Here is a 23198-nt window from a genome sequence, read left to right on the forward strand (position 1 = left end):
GGCTCAATGATGTGTGATTTGTGGGCTCAGCAGCATTGAGCCACCTCGTCCTGCAGTGTGAGATCCATCCTCTGCCAGGACCCTGGGGCAGCTGGGGGGGGAAGAATGAGATGTGGGGAGGTCAGAATGGCTGCTGTTTGCCCAGTGCTGTGCTAGCACTGCTGCTGTACAGTGCCAGAACGAGTGCCATCGTTTGAAGCTGATGTTTGTACCATTTGCAGTGCTCTGTGGCTCAGAGGGAGAAAGAGCAACAGGAGCAGAACCCGGGCTGGGCCCTCTGGCAAGCTGACAGCATGCAGCTGCTGCTGCTTTCCTGCCCTCCTTTGCAACGACCTCTTCATTTTATTTTATTTGCCAAATCTTCGCATTTTGCCACCGTGTCCCCTTCCAAGCCTCCCCATCTCCCGCACCCACCACACACCTCGGGACTGGGGAAGGAGCGGGGCGGAACCGGGACCATTCCATCCCGTGTCAGCTGCCAGGGAAAGGGAAGGGGGGATCGTTTGGGGGCCGGGACAGTCCAACAGCCTTCAAACTTGCCGCCGGGCCGGGCGCGGGGGGCGGGCGGGGGGGCCGGGCCGGGGGCCGCTCCGCCGGGCCCTGATTTGCTGAGCGGCTCCGAGATTGACAAAGTCTCGCCTTGGGTTTAAAAGAAGAAAAGGGAAGGAGGGAGGGGGGGAAGAGAAAGAAAGTTTTCGCTGCAGGAGAAGGCAGGGGCCGGGGGGCAGCGCGGCGGAGCGGAGCGCGGAAGAGCCCCCGACAGTTCAGTGGCCGTCCCATGGCTTTATAAAGCGGCTGCTCTCGGGGGGTGGGTGGCGGGGTGGGGGGGGGAGAAGAGAAAGAGAAGAAACCCCCAGCGATTTTTCTTCGCTGCCTTTTTTTTTGTTTGTTTGTTTTGTTTTGTTTGTTTATTTGTTTGCTTCCCCTCAAATTGTCCCGAGTTGGTGCCCCGTTTTTTTGTGGACCATGGATACGCACACGCGATGGAAAAGGCGCAGTTGGATACGGAGCTGGCAGCTGCACGTCGCGCTGGTGCTGTTGGGCATCGCGGCCCTGGGCCGGGCAGGTAAGCGGACAGGACCCCCGGAACCCCCCCATCCAACCCCCCCATCCCCCAGGAGCTGCAGCGCTGAGCCGGAGCGAGGAGACGCGATGCCCTCTGGGTGGGCTTTGTGCGGTGCGACGCGGTTTGTCCGTGTTCGAAAGTTAAAAAAAGAAGCCCAAAAAAGCCAAAAAACCCCACAACCCGACAGCCTGTAACTGCTCGGTCCGAGCGCCGTTTGTCAGGGGGCCCGTAAAAGGGGGGGAAAAAGTTAAAGCAGTTCTTTCTCCGTCTTTCTTAAAGAGGATCTGCCTGTTGCTGTGCTGCTTTTTCTTTTTCTTTTTTCTTCTTTTCTTGCTTGCTTTTCGGAGCAAAAAGTCCAGACGTGTTTCTGAAGGCTGTGGTTCGTTACGTGGCTGTGTGTGTATCTGTATTTAATCAACTGGAAGCCTCACTTCTCGTATAGCTCTTCTCCCCGTGGGGAAGAAACTTTAGTCCAGAAGTAATTTTGCCCTCCTCTCCGTGCAGATCTCATGCACGAAAGCCTGCAGACTTTGCTCGGCACCTCAAGGCGTGTTCTCTGCCCTCTCCTCCCACCCCAACCCCAATTTATGGGCTTTCTCCCCAAAATGATGACTCCTGAGTGGGATGAGAGAAAGCACAGTGAAGCAGCGGATGTGGAACAGCGCTGGGCACGCAGTGAGAAACCCCACAGTGTCATTTGTATGGCCCTGCAGAAGTGGGACTGAGCACTCGATTTTGCCAAGTGGATGCTTTGGTTTGCTGGAGTGCATTTTGAGAGCTCTGCTTTCCAAATGTCTGCCTTCCCCGGGCTGAACGCAAAATACCAGAGCAGGCTGCATGCTTGTGGGAATGCTGTGAAAGTTTTCAGGGTGTTTGCTAGGATTTTAGCAGATGTTTGGAGGAATTGGTGCTCCGGGATCTCTTTAAGTCGTATTAGGAAGGAAAAGACTGAGGAGCAGCTTGCTGGCAAAGCTCGTTTTGAAGTCTGAAAAGTTGAAGATGGAGTTTGGCAGGGTGATCTGAAACAAAGCAATGCCCGTGGAGCTGTGCTGTCTGGGTTTTGGTGTTGCTGCTCCATTCCCCAGGGCTGGCATCTTCCCTGCAGAGCCCAGGCAGCGGTGCTTGTGGGGGGGGCTGTTTGTGTGGCACCAGCACAAACGCTGGGGGAATTCTGTATACAGCAACCAGTTTGCTAATTGCTGTCATTTCGTTGTATCTGAAATGACCTTTAGAAAAAGTACTACGTGGGAGAGCTTTCATTGCTGGTTTGCTTGCAAATGTGAGCGGGGCAGAAAATGAATTGCTGGTCAGGGGGTAAAATGCTTGTGGAACACCAGGAAAAGCGAATGGAGCTACTGCTGGAGTTTGTCACAGTGCAGAAGTGTCAGACTGATGGAGCTCCGACCAGAAGAACACTGGGGCAATGCTGGCTCCTCCTGGTTCCTTTTAGTGCAGCCGGCTCTCTGACTCTGGCGGTAGTTCAGTTTTCAGCTAACACAACTGCAACTGTTTCAAAGGAAAGATCACAACGTTTTCTTTTCTTTTTTTTTTTCTTTTTTTTTTTTTTCTTTTTATCCCTTTTGTCTGCAGCCATACTCGCGTTTCAACCCTTTAAGAGCATCCTTTGCCTTACAGCTTATCAGGGTCTGCCCTTCAGCCAGCTTCATTCCAATGCCCTTAGAGCCACCAGGTAACCTTGCTGGAACGCCTGGCTCGCTCTGGGTTGCAGCTGCAGGAGTCTGGTCCAGCTGGAGCAGCGATGCTGTGGTGGCTGGAGAGCTTTAGTAGGGCCAGCTTCTGCTCCACCTAATGGCTCTTGTTGCAAAGAGCTTTGAGCTTTCCTAACGAACCTCTTAATAGGACATCAACTAATTTAGATGAGGGAGGAGTCGGATTTGGACTCTTGATGATGTTGACTAACAGATTTTGGAGGGTTTTTTTTTTTTTTAGCATCTGTTCAAGTTTTTTTGGGTTGTATTTCAACCCAGATTGTTTGTTTCGTTTTCATTTTAGCCAGTTTCTGTGTGCGTGGAGGAATAAAGTGCTTGTGCTGGTTCTCAAATACGGATCCATCAATAGCTCCAAAGAAAGAGGAAAGAAACCCAGGAGAGAAGGTTTCCAGAGCAAACAGAGAAATCACAATGCCCAAAGTGACACGAACTGAACTGCCTCTGAGCACTGCCCTTCCAGCTCACTTTTTCCCATATTTTAACAGATGATGTCACACAAAAATCTAACCCACAGACAAAGTTGGAGTCTGTCAGTGCTTTTACAAATGCCTGTAAAGTTGGATTGGGTTTTTGGGTGAAAATTTTTGGAAGCAGCAGTTTCCTTTAGTGGTGAAGAAGTGTAATAAGAATACATGGCGTGCTCTTTAGAAGAAATAAAAATGCTAGAAATTATGAAGTGTCCTGTTACCATCTGTTGCTTCTCTCCTTGGCTCTTCCCCAGCTATCTAGAATGAGCTAAAAAATAATCTTAGTGCAGCCAATTAGAAGCCTTTTGTTTAATATTTTGCCAATTGAATGTGTTGATATCGTTTCACGAGGAGAAATATGACTTGAAATTTGGCACTGATGGAAGCTCTGATTTCCAGTGTAAAACCTGGACTGTGCTGTCCGTGTACTGCCAGGTTGGAACGGGGCTTGAGCTTAAAAGCACCCCAGCTGTTGGCCATGCTCTGATCAGAGGATGCATAGAGGCATTCAGCTTAGGTCATCTGTTCTCCTTCCTTGTGAGCTGGGCTCAAGACTAAAACCCTTGTAGACCATTCCCTTCGAGGCTCACCCTCCTGCTGTGCTGGATGCTCAGCTGGTTGCTCACTCACCCTAGAGGAGTTGGTTGCATTGGTTCCTATCAAACGTAATGGGGACTTTGGTTCTTCAGCCCGCAGCGTTGCTGTGTTGCCTGGGCAATGATTCAGTTGGGGATTGGAGAAATCCCACTTCATGATGACCATAATGACCAGAGGGTCGTTGGGGTGTAACTTTCTTAAGACAAACTGCTGAATGGTTGCTGGTTTTGTGGGTGTCCTCCTGCCTGCTGGCGTTGCTGTGTCAGATCTCCAGTGCTGGTGCCTCCTATTTAAAATATCTCTTTAAAAAAAAAGCAAGAGCAATCTAACAAACACAGCTGGTGCTATCCCAGTGCTTGCTGATGATCTGCCCAAGAAGAGATAGGGAGGAACTGCCAGAGGGATGTGCCTTCTTGTACTGCCCACTACCTCTTATATTTTGTTGCTGAAGGAGGTGGACTTCTCAGGTTTTCCCTATGAAAGACAGAACTATACTAACAGGGAGTGAGTTAGATTCCTGATTATCAGAAATCGCATCACAATGCTGTGAGAGCGTGCTGATATCTCCAGCTTTTGGGAAGTGATGCAGCACTGTGGTTCCTGCTCTGAGCTCTCCCACCTCTGCCATGGGATGCTGATGGGGACCAGAGAAGCTCAGCTTCCTCCAGCTCTCACAGGGCTCTGCATGCGTTGGCCTTGGGGTTGAAGTGTAAGTTCTTATAACTGCTTTGAATTACAGATAGATCCTTTAAGCCATAGCAAACCATGGCAGCAGATGCTGAAAATGAAGAAGGCCCTGCTGTAGCATATTACTAATGCAGAGGCATTAGTGCAAAGTGCCATTTGTAGATGCATCTTCAGGTAATCTGAGTTCTGTCTGGACTTAGAAATAAATCTGTGGAAGTACTTTCCAGGAAACGGTTCTTCAGTCTGAATTTTTCTTGCAGCAGAAAAGCAAATAGGCCATTGAATTTGACAGTTTCTTTTTCTACTTTCCTTTGTGGAGTCTTATGCCCTGATTCCTTAGCTGGCTGCTGGCTTGTTCTTGTGTTAGAGATAGGATGCTCTGCATACAGTGCAGTTTGGATGCAGGGATGCCCAGGTCTGATTTGAGAAGAGCAGCTGCATTTTGGGCTTGTATTTTGTTATGGGGTGAATTGACTTTGAAGTTGTAGCAGAAATGCTAATTCAGGGCTTGAAGCAGTGATTGAGCACCTGGTGGGAAGGCAGGGCCAACCCAGGGCAGCTCAGGTGCATTCAGTGCACTGAGTGATTGACCAGAAGGGCTGCAGCCAGGATCCACCCCTGCCCAGACCTCATTTAAGGGTTGGCAGTGGGAATAAGGGCTTCTTGCTGGAGATCCCTGCGTACCTGAGGCCTTCTGAAGGTGAGCAGCTCTTTTCCTTCATTTCTGTGCCCATGGCTGTTGCATTTGAGCAAATCCTCACTTGCTGCAGCCTGGCACCTTGCTGCTTTGCTGCCATTGCTGCCCTTTTCACTGCACTGCAGAAGTAATGCTCTCTATGAGTGGGAATTCCCTGTTGTGTTACAAGTGTAAATTTGGCCCATGTACACGTGCACCCACGTCTGCTCGCCTGGTTTGTTTAGCAGTAGGTTTACTTGAAAGCAGTGGTTCTATAACATTATTTCAAGAAAAATTATTTGGGTTTTGTTTTGTTCAATATGAATATTTTGGAACGTGGAAGTTATGCTTTAAAATAAAGGAATGATTTGGGGAATGCGACAGCAGCAAACCAAATAAACCTCAAACTCTGCACAGATGGAGGAAGAGTTCCTCCACCCCTGTTGTGTTTCTATCCAGGATAGATTTCTATTCACGTATACAGAATAGCCCTTCTGCTGACACAGGCCTGGTAGTGACTGCAGATACTTTGAATGCTGAGGTCTTTCAGTCATTTGCTGACATTGAATCAGATTTAATATTTTCAGTATTTGTCCAGCAATGCCAGCATGAAGGGGTGTGCATGTGAGTGTGCTCCTGCAGCGTGGCTGGGAAGTTTGCTGCTTTCCCCTGCTGTCTGCTGATGCTGTTGGCTGTCAGCTTCTTTAGAATAGCAGAATTGGGCTGAGTTGTGGAGGTTTCTCTGCACTTGATTGTGTTCTGGAACTGAGCTGTCTGGTGTCTCTTTTGGCTCTCATCCCTGCTTGGATTTGTTTTGGGTTGTGACCTCTGCAGCCCTTGTATGGAGCTGTCAGGAAGGTTCTGACTCCCTGCTGATGGGAGGATGGCTTTCTGAGAAGGCCTTAGGGGATTTTTGGAATGGAAAAGCCTTCCTGGGAGCACGGTTCTGTGCCTTCTGGAGGAAGCAAGAAGCCTCATGTCCACAGCAGTGCACGGCGATAGCTGCGGTGCAGCTCCAGCTATGGCTGGGAGCTCAGCTGTGTTCCAAGGGCTGATTTGGCCCTGGGGAAAAGCTCCTGTGTTCATGTAGAGTTCCTTTTGTCAGGAGCTGCTTTGTGCTTGCAGAGCAGAGCTGCCAGCACCCTTTACCCTTAGTTTGAAGCCTCCTGCGCCCCATCCTTCAGCAGTAAATTACCTGACAATCTAAGACCAAGACTTGAGTAGACTTTGGAAGCTGAGTGTGAAGCCAGTGTGTAATACCGGATGGTTCTGTGGAGAGCTGAAGCCTTCTGCAAGCTGGAATTTCCTTGAACCAGTGCCTTGTTTCACTGCTTGGCACTGAGCACCAACAAAGCACACAGCAGCATCCTGAGCTTGCAAATCCACCGTAGGTACAAATCTTTGACCGAGCTAAGCAGAATGCTGTCATCTGAAGGTTTGCTACTGCCATCCAGCATTGCCCATAAGCTGCTTTTTACTGTTCCCTCTCGTGGCTTGCTCAAGAGGCTGCTGGATCCACCTCCTGCAGCTGCAGCCTGGTTCTGCTGTAGTATCAAAGCTTTTTTGCCTTGCTAGCTGGGCAGGAGCTGGTGGAGTATGTGCTGAGTTTGCAAAAGGGCAGTTTTTCTTAAAATAAACTTGAAACCTTCGTGCAAAATGAACGAATCGAGAAAATCCCATTATGGGAAGAGTGACCAAACCCAGAAAAAAAAGTAAAAAAAAAAAAAAAAAAAAAAATTAAGACATGAAAGAATGGAAAAATGGTTACAATCTGATGTTATGTGGAAAAAACCTGAGGTTGGCAATATGGTGTAATTCACCACTGGGTTACTGCTGGCAAATTTCGTGGCTCTTGAAGGGAGCTGAGTGAACCATCCAAATGATGCCGTGGTTTCTCTGCGGATATGTCTGGAAAATGTTTAGAACTAAAATAAAACGGAGGAGCTGCACAAAAGGCATTTTTGAGGTCGGTTGCTCTGAGTCTAGGCTCTTCCTCTCTCCAGAAGCCAACAGGATTCTTAGCATCGGTTGGAAGCCTTCACAATGTTCAGATGTTCCCTTTTTGAAAGGAGGAAAACGGCATTAATGTGTTTACAGTGCTGGGATTTTTCTTCAGGATTGCATAATAAATGGGAAAGAAAAAGGGTGGTTTAGGGATTGAATGTAAGGAGTGAGCTACACTGGGGATGGTTCCCAAGCTCTGCTGCACACCTCCTGGCTTTTGGGCACGTCCCTGTGACATCAGCTGCTTTAAGGACGCTATGAAGTATTGTTCCAGAGATGAAATCTGATGCAGGTAGAGAGGCTATCAGGCAGCTACAAGTGGTTTGGTTTACTGAAGAAAGCACTTTGGGAGCTGGAGGGATGCAGATGGAGGTGGTGGGATGCTGGATATTCCAGTTGGGTGCTGGTGTGGGGTACAGCGTGTGAATCCTGCTCTGTGATGCAGGTCAGGTGCGCTGCTGTCAGTTTGTCAGCTGGCTTTTTCAGGTAGTTGTATTTGGTTGTTTTGCTGATGTAATCCAGTGTGTTGCTATGGAATGCTCTGCCCCTGTGCCAGCACTGGGCTGTCTTCATCCCCAGTGGGTTTGGTGTGAATTCTCCTGAGGTTCCTTCCACCCAAGCCATTCGAAGTCTCCCATTTCTGACGCCGCCTTTCTTCTGGTGCTCTGCCCACTGAACCTGAAGCAGCAGGAAAAAGGCCAAGCCGTAGTCCTGCTGTGCTCAGGGACAACTTCTCACTCATCTGAGCAGTGTCTAGGTTTCACCTAAAGCAGCTGGTCACTCTGTTTGGATGAGGTGTGTTTCGGAGGCTGTCTGCTCTCCCAAGGAAACAGCAGCTTGCTGAAGATCCGAGTGATGGTCTGGCTTAAACGCAGCTAAATGTTTGTTAGCTTGAGGTGACCCTGGGTGCCATCCCTGCCTGCATCAAGCTGTGCATCCGCAGCCAGGGAGATGCTAATTCTTTCAGAGTAAATAAAGTTGGTTTTTTTTTTTCCTGGCTCAGCTTTTAAGCAAACTGCTGAAAGCCCTTTTCTCTCTTTGCCTCTCTGCACTTCACTGCTACAGCTTGCACAAGGGATGGGGGAAGTTCTGCAGCTCTGCTGGAAATGCTGCAAGAAGCCAATAGGGGGAAACTCCCAGAGAGGGGGGTCACCCAGGGGTCTGCTGGAGTCCCTGCTTTAGGAGGCTGGCAGGAAGTTTTAGTGGCCAATTTTAGTTCCATTGACATGTCAGCTGGAGCTGCTATTTTGTGTGTGTGTGGACATACAGGAAAGCTGTGCTGCAGCTGAGTGCTGCTCGTGTGTCCTCTCGGAGAGCCCCGCTGGCCCCTCTTCCTCCTCGGTTCCTCCCTCCACCCCCTCTTCTGTTTCCAAGACAATACTTCAGTAAGAATTTGTTGCAGCTGAATTCCTGGAGGTGACGCTGCCAGTTTCCCAGGATCTCTTGCACTCGTGCAGCTTTTTACACCGTGCTTTTTGGCAGTGAGGCATGAGCCCCTGCAGCTGCACCCTTCTTCTGCACTGCAAGAAGTGATGAGTTTGGGTCGGTCTTTGAGGGGGCTCATCCTCAGTGCTCTGGAATGAGATGCACACCCCTGCGTGTTCATCTGCTGCAGGGTAGAGATTTGGTTTGAGGGCTGCAGTTCACTGGCTGAATAATGAATGCATTGTTTGTATGCCCTTATTTCCAGCTTGCACCATTAGAAGTGAATAGAAAGGTCAAGGAGATGAGTCACTGTGAATACAAGTGTCATTCTGCTTAGAAGAAATGGAAAAAAAGGAGCTTCCAAGCCAGGTGTTTCAGCTGGTGCCAAGCAGCTTTGTTTCACTGTACTTTCAGAGTTACAAGCCCAAATCTCAGCTGAAATCTGAAATGTTCAAGCACCTAAATGTTAGCAGGGTCTGGGGCTGGGATTTGGCAGCTGTGATTGCCAGGGATGCTGACACCGATTGCTGATGCAGGCTGTGCACAGAAAACCCAAATAATATCCTCCAAGTACGCTTGTGGCTGCCCTGCTGCTGCAGTTTCTTTGCAAAACTGGAGCTGATAGTAAGCTCCTGTTCCTCCTTGTATACTCAGATCAAAAGACCACTTCCGTGTTGGTGTGGTAACCCCAAATACTTGGGCTGCTTTTCTCCTGCTTTTGGGTTGAGGCTAGCTGTGCTAAGGTGCCACCCTGGCACAGCATCTCTTGAAGTGCTGGCAAGAAATGGTGCAGACCTTGAGCAGCGTTTCCTGATGTGGTTGGTGCACCATCTTGGGGTGTCCTGGTGGAGAGGGGCTGCAATAGCAGCACAGGGTGGTGGGGTGTATGAGCCTGCCCTATAGCTTGCCACCATCCCCTTCCCTGGCCCTAGCGAAGGCTCAGTTATAAATTAAACTCCTTTAATTTCCTGCCCCCAAAGCCTCTTTCTGCAAGCCCTGGGCAGCTGGTTAACCATACTGGCTGGGCACTGAGAGTCAAAATGTGTCTCTGTGGGTTGCACTTATGGAGGGGGAAGTGGTGAGTGGTGGGTGGGTTAATGCCCTGGGGGTGGGATAGGATGGAGGATTGGTCAGAGTTTTCCTTCTGCTGATACTGCTGAGACAGTCTCGATAAAACAGCAGTGATGGCCACAAGGCCAGAAGTTGGTTCCAGAGTTGTTAATGCTCTTTTCGGTGGGCTAGGATTGAAATCACGGACCCTTCTGCCTGCCAGTTTCATTCTTCATGTGGCTGAAATGCCCTACTTTGGGAGCATCAGCCGTTTGGTGAATTGCTTGGCACTGTGCAAACCTTTTTACTTGCCTGCATAACGCAAGGTGATTTCCAGGAACAACTTTTGGAAGTTTGCCGCTGTAGGTTTTGTCCAAGCTGGCTGAAAGCTCCGCCCAAATTCCATCGGCTGTCAGATGATTGGGATCCTGGACTCTTTCACTACTGATGGGACGGTTTGGTCTCCAGATGCAGGAAGGAGCTGTGAGCTGGGCCTGGTTTATGCATTGCAGCCTTGGCTCTGACGGGTTGCTGCGACGTGGAAGCTGGAGATTTCTGCAGATAGATGAGGAGAATTTCCCCTCAGAGATGTGAGGCTGTCTGTCCCACAAGTATCACTGTTCCCTGGCTGCGGGCTGCTCAGTGTCTCAGCTTGGAAAGCTGTCGATTCCTTGAAGGATAAGAAGCCGTCGCCTGTGGCTGCAGATGCTTTCCTTAACGAGGCTGATGTTCTTTGTCTCCCGGTCCTTTTGGGTCTTCTGCTTCTTGTAACAAGGGAGGGCAGATCACAAAGAATCCCCTTGTTGTTTCTGTGATCTAAAAGTGATGTGAGGGTGGGAGGAGGAAGCGCCTTTCATCCTTGTCGCTGCCTTTGGCACAGGCAGGAGATCGCTCATATAGGAACACTGCTAGGAATGTTCTCTTGTATGGCTTTGCAGGGATCAGGAGAGGCATATTATCACGTCCTGTACGCTTTGGGAGAAAGTCCCTCTCTCAAATGTTTAAATTAAAACAATCTGTCTTTCTGCAACTGTTGGATGCTTTCCCTGCTGACCTCAGGAGCTGGGACTGGGAGGAGAAAACTGTGCAGTGTTTGTAGCTCCAGCTCCTTTAGAAACTTCACGTCTGGTTCCCTGCAGGATGCAGAGCAAGGCAACAATAAATGCCGTATCTGCACTGGAAACATCAGTTTTCCCACTGCTCTCGTGTAAGCAACAAGAGCTGTGTCAGGAAGCAGTTGTTGTCTTGCAAGGCTGTGTATGGACGGAAGGCAGCAGCACTCAGTCCCTGCCAGAGCTGGTCCAGAGGGTGACAGCATTCATGCTTGGGTTGGGATTCCATCTGGAGAAATGCAGTGTGAATTCTGTCCTTGGAGAATAGGTTCCTATAAAACGTGAGTGCACAAAGATCTTTGGGTTCTTCATCCAAAGTTAGTTTAAAAATTTGTGCTAATAAACTTAGAGGTGCTCCAAAACTTTCAGCTCGTGCTGGAAGTGATGTGTTCTGACCGTTCAGAATAACTGAGCAACCCAGCGCCCTTCCCTGGCTGCAGCCTTGGCCAGACAAGCTGGGGCCCTCCTTGCCCTGGGGACACATCCCAAATAAAAGCACTACTGAAATGGGCATGAGTCCTGCAAGCCCAGAAATAGCTGAGTCCAAGCTGCCTGAGCAGAGCTGCCTGCTGCAGGGTATGGATGGGGCTGGGGGGATTAGGGATGAAGCGAAACATTTGAACTTGGGGGTGTGTGAATTCCACCACATCTTTGCTCCAGGTTGTGTTGCCTCTAAGGAGCCTGGATGGGATTTGGGCCCTGCATACCTGCTCCTCTTGCTGTGCTGTGGGTAGCTAACTTGATTACTTTTGATGGTGATGAAATGCAGGTTCTTACAGTAAATCTCTGTCAGTGATAAAATGGCTGAAAATATGTGGATGGAATGGTGTGGAGCTGTGTTGAGGAGGGTTAGGTGGGGGTCGGTGAAAGGTTTTGCCCCAAAAGAGGAACACGTGGCCATGGCACAGGTATGGCATGGGCTGCCCAAGGCAGTGGGCATGGCCCTGTGCTGCCGGAGCTCAGGGAGCATTGGGACACTGCTCTCAGCTGTAGGGTTGGTGTTTGGGTGGTGCTGTGTGGAATGGGGGTTGGACTCAGTGATCCCTGTGGGTCCCTTCCAACTTGGATACTCAGTAGTTCTATGAAGGGCTCTGGTTCATGCTTGTAAGCTCAGCCTACAGCTACAGACTTGAGCTTGAAGCTTCCAGGAATGCAGCTGCATGGGAGGCCAGCTGTTACGAATCGCCAGGTATCTTTTAGGGTGTAGCTGCCTTGGGATCACTCGAAAATCCCAACTTCTGAAGCTCTGTGAAACAGTTTCTCCTATGCTGAGGTCCAGATCTGCAGATGTGTTCCAAGTAATACATGTGGGGGAGATACGTTCCTATACCTTTCTTTCCATTTTAGTGAGCAGTGCACGACAGCACGGTAGGGGCTGTTAGAGCAGGCAGGTATGTCACGCCTGTGCAGCATCAGTTGACACAGGATTAAATAAGGCATGTGGAAAATTCTTCTAGGAAGTAAAGCGTAGTGAGAAATAATCACCAGGGAGCTGGGGAGGTGAAATAACCTGCTCTAGACAAGCAACAGTCCTCGACTGTGCCCTTGGAGATCTGCCAAGTGATGGATCAGCACTTGGGGAGGAAGCAGCATACTTGGCACGAGTGAAGCTTGCAGGTCTGTGAGAGCATCCTGCTGAGGGAGCAGCTCTGCTGTTGCACTCAGAGATGTCTCATCAAGTGTAAATTCTCTCGGTGAGCGAAACGGATGTGGGACGGAGAGTTATTTGGTAAGGCAAAGTGTTTGTACCTCTTGGACTCCTCTGTGCCTGTCCTGGTGGCTTTTGGCTGGAATGGGCAGAAGGCCAAAAGGAGCCAGGATGGCACAGCGAAGAACAGAGTCCTTTCCAGGCCCTTGTGGGTTTGTATGCAGCTAATGCATCTTAGCATGTCTGTCAAACGGAATGACTCTCCCTTGAAAACCTCAGGGTATTTCCAAAGATTTATTGAAGGGAGGAACATACTGTGACCCCTTTGCACTTTAGCAAGGATAAAAATTTGTTTTCCCGTAGCTATGGAAAGCCTGTCCTCCCTTTGAGTAATAAATGATGGCACATCAAATGTGTGCAGATTGCTTTTAAGCTGTTGCATATACCCCCATATGAGGTACCTCGTACAAAGCTTATTTTCTCGACGGAGAGAATATCAAGCATATTCCATGTATAGATCAATCTTCTCAAAATATGCTGATAACTCTCCTTGGCATTTTCCCCGTCTCCAGTTTCCCAAATATTTCCTTACCTCATTTGGCTGCTTCTACAACTCAACACGCCTCTTGCTCATTTGTGTGACGAGTTGCTCTAGCCTGCTCTGCTTGTCTGCATGAATTGATGCCTTGATGTGTAAGTTACCTTCTCTCTCCGCATACGTGTAAAAAAAAAAATAGCAAACATTCCTTACACACATTCACGAATGGATGCACAAATGATTGGAAGTGTCAGCACGCGCTTTTCCAGATGGTGGAAGCACGTTCATTTATTTCAAATGTCAAACTCAATGAAATTAATTACTCCCAGACTTAACTGAAGCAATGGGGAGATTCTTGTCTCAGTTTGCCAGTGCGGGGTGAGGTTGCAGGTACTGAAGAAGCAGCAGCATTCAGGAGGTGGGATGCAGTTACTGGGCTGACGCTGAGCACTGCTGTTGTCCTGTTGTGGTTGCAGTGCTGCTGTCCTGGTGCTTGCTCTGGCATCTGCTGCACTCCAGCAAGCTCTGGCATCTGGATTTGCCCTTTATCTTTGGTTCTTCTGCTCGGCTGTCAGAGGATGCTGCTGGTTTTGTTTGTTATTTGGCTGTTTTTTTGTTTGTTTCTTTTGCAGCATTCCTTGGAGTTTGCAGGCTTCTTGGTGGCAGTGGTTGAGGAAGTCCCTACTAGCTGTGCAGGACTGTAGAGAAATAACTCTGGTCAAATGTTGGCCAAGTTCCAGGCGTGAATGCTTGATTTGAACATGCAAGGGCTGAATTCCAGCATAGCAATCCTGAATGAGAGCTGTGGGCTCTCTGCACCTCCAGAACCCAGGTTGGCTGTAGGGAAATCCATGCCACAACCAAAGATGAGGTTGTTTCCTGCTGTTTTGTCACACCCATGGTCTGCTGGCATCGTGGCTGTTGTGCTTTTGGGAACTGTGCAGAACTGCAGGGTGCTGCCTGGTGTTTCATGCAGGCACTGGTTCAGATGCAGAGCTGAGAGGCTTCACTCAGACCCTTAGGCACAATACTGTGGATCTGTCTTAAGAGTTTTGTGTCCTCCCTGCATTTTGCCCCCAGAAGAGCCTGTTCTTGTAAGGGATCTTAATGCCTTGCATTTCTGGGACCCTTATTCCTTCTTTCAGATGGAGCTTCTGTAAGCCAGTCATTGGTTTGCCACTTACCTTAGGGAAATAGCTGTTATCAGAGAATTTCTAATGATGGCTAATTTAGGATTCATCTGTTTTTAACCTCGCGGTCTCCGTGCCTTTAAGCCCCTTATCTGGGCCTGAACACCATCTTCCTTAGTGGCCACTTCTTCCAGTCTCTCCCAGCACTATCTGTGAAGCCTCCCTTGCCGACCATACCCAGAAAAATAAACAGCCAGGGCTCCTCTTGCCCTCTATTGTCTCTCTCTTTTGTATTAAGTACAGTAATGCCTCTGAGCTACCCTGGGGCTTCTTCGTTCCCATGCTTCCCCATCCCTCTTACAAAGGACCTCTTTTCTCCCTGCGTTCTGGGTGTTGTGGCTCTGCAAATGTGCCAGCGACCCTCTGCTCCGTATGAAAATAGCCCCTGCCTTTTTGTAGCTGTCACTTATTCTTGCGACTGTAATTAGACTTGATCCTGCCTGTATTATTCCCCTTGACCCTTCTCTTCTTACTGCAGCGAGTATGTTTTTGAACATGCTTTCAGCTCCCTTTCTACCTGCGTCTGTCCAACTGTGCTGGCTCACACAAGTCTTCTTTGGACTGAGTTGGAAGTTTAATTGCAAGACTGCAAGCTTTCCCAAATCTTTCCCACTTGTGTGTTGTAAGACTCCCCTGGGATGTGGCTGCACGCTCGTAGTTCAGATTGTTGTTCCATATGCTGTTGCCTAAAACTGGTGGCGATTTGTGTGGCTCCCTCAAATATCCACCTCCTTGGGTATTTAAATGCTGCTGTTACTGAGTTTGAAGTAACATCTTCATTCTGGTTGGTGGCTTGTTGGGGATTAGAGGTGCAACAGCTGCTTTTTGCAGAATCTATCTGCAAGCAGGCTGCCTTATTTGCACTGCCTGGGATCCTGTTAGGCTGCTAAGGGGCAATAGGGCAAGCAGGTTGGGTCCTTGCAGGTTGGCTGACATCATGGGGGGCAGTGGGAGGGCTGTGGAGCTGAGGCAGGTTCTCCTGCGTGTGTTAGGGTGGGACATTAAGATATGTTTGGGGCTGAGTAGCAGTGGCAAGAGATGCAATGTAAAGCCCATAAAGCACATGCTTAACAGCTACTCTCTAACATAGGTGATAAAGGGGAAGTTTATTGGTTGGTCAAGTCAGTCATGTCCAGTGCTTGTAGTGGAAGATGAGCTGTCTCCATTTGTCACTGACTGCTGTGGCTTTGCATATGGGCACTTGAATTATTCTGCTTTTGATAAAGGAAGAAAATAAATTCAGCAAGCACGGTGAGCCCTTAAAGCAAACAAAAAGGGCAATGCCAGTGTAAATATATTGCACTACAGAGAAAACCATGTAACATTAGCTTGTGTCAGGGTATTCTGTGCAGGTAGAAAACCTGATGCACAAACTGCATCTCTCTTGCTTAGAGCTCAGGGTGCTGGCGGTGCCTGTAGTGGTTATCATAGCTTGCTTTGGGTGCTCTGCCTGCTGTGATTGCATTTCTTAACATCGTGCAAATGGTGCTTGCTGTGCTGTGCTCTTCTACAAGTGTAAGGTCTGATTACCTGCCTCCTAGGGACGGATTCTGCCAGCTTTATCACCTTGCCTTAAGTAAATTGCTGCTGAACATATTGGGGTTGTTTGAAAGCAGTGTAATATACTGTTCCTTGGTGGGAATAAGGCCTGGAAGAATTGTGGGGAGCATATGGTTGGGCCAGGCATCCACAGCAAACCTCAGCTCTGCTGAGCCCCGTTATGTACAAAGCTGGAATTTTGTTTCCCTTTAGGGAATTCAGTTGTCTGATGGAAAATCGGTCCTTCATCGTTATCAAATGTCAGAACAAGACTGGGAGCCCTCGCTTACAGTGCTTTCCCTCTGTGGGGAGCACTGTGCTGTGGGTCCAAGCACTTTACTCACAGGTTGGATGCTAGCAGTCAAGGTGCCAGAAGTATCTCCTGCAGAGCTGTATGTATTGGGATATGGAAAGCATCTTTACGATGGGCTGTATGATGAGAGGCAGCTTGAGAAAATGTGTCCTGCAGGCAGAGCTGCCCATGTGTGACCCTCTTTTCTTACCTGCTGTAACGAGATCTTCAGCTGCTTTCATTCATTAGATGGGAAGAGTTGAGCAGAGGAAAATATTTCAGCTGCAAAACGTATCCTGCAACCTATAGCTTGTGATATGAAAGGAAGTCCTTGTGCTTGCTTTAAGCTATCAAATGTGGCCGCATGGAAACTACTGCTGGGCTGTGTGTGTTTTTAGCAGTAACAGGACTTTGGTTTTGAAGAAATCCGTTTGGAAACAGGGTCTTCATGTATGGCTGAATTCATATTTGAGAGTGTTTTACTAGAGAAGTTTTATTGGTGCCGTGGGACTGGTTCGTGGGAAGGTTACCCACCATTTATCTGCCATTTTACTAGCAGGGAACACTAATTGCTTTCTTGCTGAAGTTAAATGGGCTCACAGTGAGTCAGGTTCTCCTTATGAGTGTGAATGGAGGGTCACCTTTGCACTGGGCTCCCCAAGAGCATCTCCAGGAGGTTTGTGTTGGGCTGAGCAACTGGTGACCGGGCACTGATGTCTGTTGGAAGAAGCTTCCAAAGAAAATCTGCTGGGTTTGAGGTCCTCACATCTATCCTGGGGGTGGAAAGATCAATGGGATGGAGTGAGAAATTCCCTTTCTTACTGTTCCAGCTTAGCTTTGTGGTCCCAGATAGCTTCATTTCTGTTCTCTCTGCTGTGTTGTCATGGATTGTCTTGCTTTCAGTGACTGGAATCCCAGCCCTAAAGGCCTCGTGAGCACAATAAAACTGAGGAAAGCTGAGGAGAAAGCTACTGAGGAAGTGAGTTATGTACTTCAGCCATCCGCTGCCACCTGTCAGCTGATGGTGTGGATGTGGCAGTGAGGAGGGGAGGTGAGAGGATGAACCTGAGCTTCTTGTGATAAAAACAGGTTGTGCCCAAAGGCAGGACTGTGCCCTGGTCCTTTACAAAGGGGCTCAGGAGGAGCTGATATGAGGAGCCTGTCTGTGTGTGTGTGCATGGATTGCAGTGTATCTCCAGCTGTGTGGCTGGGTGCACAGCAGCGGCTCAATCTCCTGCCTGCCCCTCGCTGCACTGGGAATGGCTGTCCTTATCTTCTGCTTCATCTACTTGAAACCTTGCCTTAAAACTGGCCTGTGCACATTTTATTCTTGGTAAAGGCCACCGTAGGTACTTTGGCGTGCGTTTATCTTGACTTTCTGTGCTAAATGGATTACTTGTAGCCCTGTTATGCCTATGTGCTACAGTAGGACCTCAGAATTGAAGCTCATTTTGCTGGGCAGGCTGCATGTGTTCAGGGGAAGACTAGGATGAAAAGTGACGGCAGAGATGCACAGAGCTTGCAGTGGATGTCATTGGCCTCTAATTATTTGGTTAATGCCGAAGTAACAATAATAAAAAGCTTTATTTAAAGCAAACAAATGTGAATAATTATGTAAATATTGGTCTGGGCCAGCGTTAGAGTCCTGGGAAAGCTTTTTGGATGGTTATCTTGAATGTTTCTTTCAGCTTTTATAGTAGAATATGTCAAAAAATTCTACCCAAAATTATCTTTGGGTCTGAATTCTCCTTCGTGTTTAACAGAAGACCTGAGGAGTAATTTCAGTTGCTAAATGCAGCAGATATTTCCTTAAGCAACGAATGCACAAATCAGTGTAATCAGATTTAATGGAAAATATCTGAAGGGGGAAAAACTGATGGTGCAGACCCACATAAATCATGGTCGCTGCTACGGAACGTCATCGTGGCCCTTGGGGTTTTCCAGCAAATACAGCTGTGATCTCATAGGGATGCTGTTACACGATGAGCAAAAAACCTCATCAGTTCTTCAGGGCTCCTGAAGGAGCAGTGAGATTTGTGGTCTCTGAGGGTTTGTCTCCCACCACACGCAGGTAGGGGGAGGCTCATGAGTGGTAATTAGCTCCTATTTGCCTCCTGATTGCTGTTTGTAATGGAGCTGCTGCTCTGAGGGAGTTAATGGGTTGGCTTTCTCGTCTGATGACCCCGGGTCAGAGATCGGAAAGGGCAGTTGAGGCCAAACACCAGATTCTTGATATCACACTAATGCCATTTGATGTACTCAGCTGATGGTAATAAAACCCCTTCCAACCTTTGCCTGGACTGGGAAGCTGCGGTGTGGAGGAATCCTGCTCATCTCAGAATGCTTTGACTGCAAAACCTCCCCCGATGTGCTGTTACTTAATTTGGGCAGTAGGGAAATACGTAATGTGCATACATTTTTGATTTGGAAAGGAATGGAATTGGAAAGGAATGGAAGCTGAGTGTTGTGTTTGGATGAGCCTCTCTTTCTGTGCATGTTTGGATGTGGGCAGATGATATATTATTCTGAAGGGTCCATAAAACCTTCCAGTGGTCTGAAGTAAAACAGTGCTCGTTCCCTATTGGAAGTAGCAGATGTTGGATCAGGAATGGGATCTGGATAAGTGTGGTTGGAACTGAGAGCACCATGATGAGGTGGCCGTGTAAGCAGTCGATTCCTCTTTACCCTGAGGGCATCCAGGCTGCTGTGGTTGCTGAGAACTGATGAACTCACGGCCATGGGTCTGTGGCTAACTCTGGAAAACAAGCTTTGGAAATGGCTTTAATGAAGGGAAGCAAGTATTGGAAACTTGCCATCCAACTACATTTCTGGGGAAAGTCAGATATTAAGCAAATGCTGAGGTTTTATTGACTCGAGCATCTGAAAGGAAGAATTGGTTTTATATTTATTTCCAAAATATCCAAGTAAACAATAGTGCTGAAAATAATTCAACGTTGAGCTTTTAAAAATAAAAATCAATAGAATATTTGAGAATCGAAATTTATTTAAACTCGATGGACAACTTTATGGACAGCAAAACACCCGCAGTGCATGAAATGAGTCTTCAGTGGCTGTTCTGGAAGCACTGCAGCCACCCGTGCCTGGAGGAAACCTCTCTGTGGTTTCATTCCCCCTTTTTAGTGGCTGATGTGATGCTCTGGTGATGCAGTGCCAATCACTGCCCCACCTGTAGCTGCAGCGTGGTGGAAGCGATTGTAATTAGGCGGTTTGTGTGTGTTAATGTCTTTAATTAGGCTCGTGGTTGGGCAATTTGCTTGAAGGACTGCGAAATGTTTAAGGGCTGCGCTGGCTATAGGAGGCAGCAGAAAAGGTGGTTTGGAGTGGTGGATGTTCAGCCAAACTTTGTCCATTTGTTCTCTGTCCCTCTTGCACACGCTGATGGTCACTGCATGAAATAAACCAAGGGTTATTCCTTTGCAGGAAAGCTGCCTGTTTCTGTCTGGAAAGTTTTGAGTGAGATCTCACACAGAGGGGATCAGTGGCCTCAATCCACGTCTCCATGGTTTCAAACAAGGTGATGCCCTTGTTCTGGGTTCAGTGCCAAGTTGGATTGACAGCAAAGAGCGGATGCAAGGTGTTCTCTGCCATGAGCTCCAGCATCTTGGAATGGATGGGCAGCCCTGGCAGCTGCTGATGTGCGAAGCCAGTGCTCTCAGAGGTTATTATTGCAGGGTCGTTTTTTTGTGTGTATTATTCTTCTCTGCCCCTTCTGGGAGATGTGCATGCCAACTTCTTTGTTCCTTGCAGGAGGAACAATTCTGCAGCGCATTAAAACCGATTGCAAAACTTCTGACTTAAATGCGCTGTTGGATCGAGCCCTAATTGAAGACTGTAAAGAGCATTAATTAGTTGATCATTATGAACTGCTTTGAAAATGCAAATGTTGTCCAAGTGCCAGAGTGTCTGGAAACACATCGCGCTTCTTAGAGTGGGGACAAAGCCCTGTGATTTCTTTCCCCCCTGCAGCACACCTGCATGGGGCTCTGTGCTGCCTGCAGCTGGCTGAGCTGTGAGCATAGGGCAGTGTGGGGAGCTGGGCAGACAGCCGTGACCCCTCAGCACCACCTGGAAAATAACAAGGGCTTAGGAAAATGAGAATATTTGGCTTGAAACCATTCTTAGCCTGAAGTGAGACTTGTGGCTTGGTTGGGTCACAAAATGGTTACAGTGGAGTGGGACTTGGAGGTCTCCAAGTGATGCTGGTGGCTGCAGACCCCTTTTCTGCATGTGCTTGAGCAGCCAGCTGTGCCTTCATTGGAACAGCTTGATGTCAGAGGTGCTGCCCATGGATGGGGAGTCCTCCCTGCATCGAGCTGTGCTGTGGTTGGGTGTATACAGAGATGCTGGTCTTCCCTGCTTACCATGGGGAAAAAAGGTACTGTGCAGAGAGGAGACAGCTCGCATCAGTTATTTCCCTGCCTCAATCCAGAAAACATCACTGCAGTACCCACAGAGCTGCTTTCCAAAAGGCTGTGCTCCGGTGGGTGGCAGAGCCTAAGGATGAGGTTTCTATCCCTGCTGGTCCATCTGCACGTGTGCCCACAGCACTGCAGCAATCTGCAGCCTTGCAGGGACTCAGGTGGGTGGGTTGGTTGTTTTGTTTTTTTTTTTTTTTTTTTTTTTTTTTTTTAATAAAGGACCCAGATAATTTCAGGGGGATGAAGAGAAAGGGTGTCTGTACTTCTGCACCTCACTTACATCCATTCATGGCCGGCGTTCAGAATCTGCTCCCAGAATTGAGCTCTAAGAACACTGTTAATCATTCAGAAGATGAAGTCATGCACGGTCACGGTTTCCTTCTGCAGATCTGCTGAGTGTTTGTGGCTCTAATAACTCGGGAAGTTTTAGAGTCCATTCACCCTCACCACTTCTAAAGGGCAAGGCTCCTGCCAGCAACCAAACTGCTGCTGGAAAGCTTCCCAAAATGTCACAGTGACTCAGAACACCATCCAAGCAGTGGGGAATGGGGAAGGTTCCCCCTGGATGTGATGCTGCTCTTGTCATCCTCCTTCCTCAGGAAAATCTGAAACAATCCATCCTTTGGAATGAATGGGATGTTTGCTTGCCTTGAATGGGGATTTTCCCTGAAATCTTCGGTGCTTGCCTGTTAGCTGTGAATTGCCCTTAAGTTCTGCGTGGCATTTGCAGCAAAGATTTTCTGCGTGGTTTAATCATATTCTGCGGAGCTGCTCTTTGCTGCTGACACCACGGCTTTGTGAGGAACCCAAATGACTGATTATTTCAAAAGCAATTATTTATGCTCAAAGGAACAAAGATTATTTGATCTGTTGGATTTTAGTGTAGCTCTTGCAGAGCTGCTCCAGTGTCAGTTCTGGGTTTCTTTCTGTCCCTTTTGGGATTATGCATACGATCTTTCGGATCTGGCTTGGCATAATGGTTTCCTTTGTTCACAGTTGGGACTATTTGGGCCTTTACAAACCCCATAAGGGGATGATGTGAGTCACTGGTGAAATATTCAGCAATCTACAGCAGTATGAATTGACACATATCTGTTGCAGTTATTGGAACCGAGCTGATGTGCACCAGATGAGTATCCCACCCTGTTTGTAGACGGCCTTTTTTGCCATATTGTGCCCCTTCCTAGGGAACAAACTTCATAGCTTCAGCCCTGCAGTTCAGACTCCCCAGTTGTCCTTCTTAAAATGCCTTTCCTTTGTCCAGATGTCACTGCATTTTACTGGGCTGCTGCCATGCTGAAGAATTCAAGGGGCTAATAGTTCAGTCCAAAGGATGCTTGAACAACGGCAAGTAGAGCTTAATGTTATTGTTTATATTGCCTTAGCCTCTGCCACCTTGTTTGTTTAGTTAATTATCCAAGGGCTGGAGCTAAAAATTCACTGGTGGTGAGCAGTGAATATATGTTGAGATTCTCCAGGTGTGGACTGCACGTTGCCCAGGGAAGCAGTTTGATTCCCATCTGCATTTAGCTCTCTTTTGGATCTCAGTGCAGGAGCCGTTACCTGCTGGTGCTTGAATAATTCCTGCTATAATCTTACGTATTGATGTAAATCTTTGGGTAGTGGCTTGAGAGCAAGCAAACCCCCAGCACAAGTGAAGTGGGCACCTTTCTTATTGAAGGCTGTGCTGAAGGGCAGCATTAACTCACAGCTCGGGGGCTTTTGGGCTTCTGTTGGAAATCGTTTTTTCCTTTAAAAGCAGGCAATAATCTCTCCATCTCTTCCCAGGGGTGTATTTTTGCTGTGTGTTCAGGCAGCCCTGCGGAACCTTCCCTGTCTGTTTGAGGAGATAAGAGAGATGGTGTTGTTCTGCATAGTGCTGTTTGTGCGAGATGTATTGGCACTACTAGCTGGGGGAAAGATGGTAATAATGTCATATTTGTCATCTTAGTACCTGGAAATCCTTACAAAATGTAAGGAAATGTAAAATGTAACCTCCTCAAAACAGATGCTGGAGATTGTGAGGCATAAAGATGAGAGAAATGAGATGGGAATGTTAAGGAGCAGTCTCTCTGGCATCAGTGGACCTTGTTTCATTGAAGCCAGGGAGCTTCACATCTACCTTACATCCCCCAGTTTGCCTGGTGCTCACTGGCTCAGTCAAGGTGCTGTGTGTGACCAGCAGCACATCTGGGTGCAGCAGCTGGATCTACCCATGCTTGGGGCCCTGTGCTGCTCCTGGAAGTGGTGATGGGCATCCAGGGCAACTCAGGTGCAGGAAAGACAGGGCGATTTAAGCTAGTTCATCTTGGGCGACTGTGAGCAGGGTAACAGCAGTGCATCTCCTCCCTTTTTCTATTGCAATTCTTTCTACTTTTCTCTGAGACTCAGGGATCTTCTCAAAGAGATGCTGCTTTGGAAGTAATCCTCATTCACCTTACTTAGTGCTGCTGCTTGCTGGAGACTTGTAGTTTCTTTTAATTGCCTGTTCATATAGAAGGGCTTTCCTTCCTAGTGGGCCTGAATCGTTTAGCAAAGTGACACTTGGATACAAACACCCAGGCTGCTGGGTTGCACATTAAGTGATGAGAGAGTCGCAGAGGGCACCTGGAATCAATCAGGAACATAAATGCCTATTCATTCTTCAGCTTGTGGCCTTGACTCTTTGGCAATAGTTGCACGTAAGCTGTAGTATGACTCAGTGCTGTGTCGTGAAGTCCTGAAAGTCTTTGGATGCC

General features: G+C 48.2%; 1 protein-coding gene across 1 annotated transcript in view; it reads left to right on the plus strand.

Moving 5' to 3' along the window:
* The first annotated feature begins 689 nt into the window (after positions 1 to 689).
* COL5A1 (collagen type V alpha 1 chain) overlaps positions 690 to 23198 on the plus strand; it is a 128406-nt gene continuing 105897 nt past the window's right edge. The window contains 1 exon segment of the mRNA XM_085239143.1: positions 690 to 1066. Coding sequence (XP_085095269.1) covers positions 967 to 1066 — 100 coding nt within the window. The 5' untranslated portion in view covers positions 690 to 966.

This window comes from Meleagris gallopavo, chromosome 19 (assembly GCF_905368555.1).
Source record: "Meleagris gallopavo chromosome 19, MGAL_WU_HG_1.1, whole genome shotgun sequence".
NCBI classification, from domain to species: Eukaryota; Metazoa; Chordata; class Aves; order Galliformes; family Phasianidae; genus Meleagris; species Meleagris gallopavo.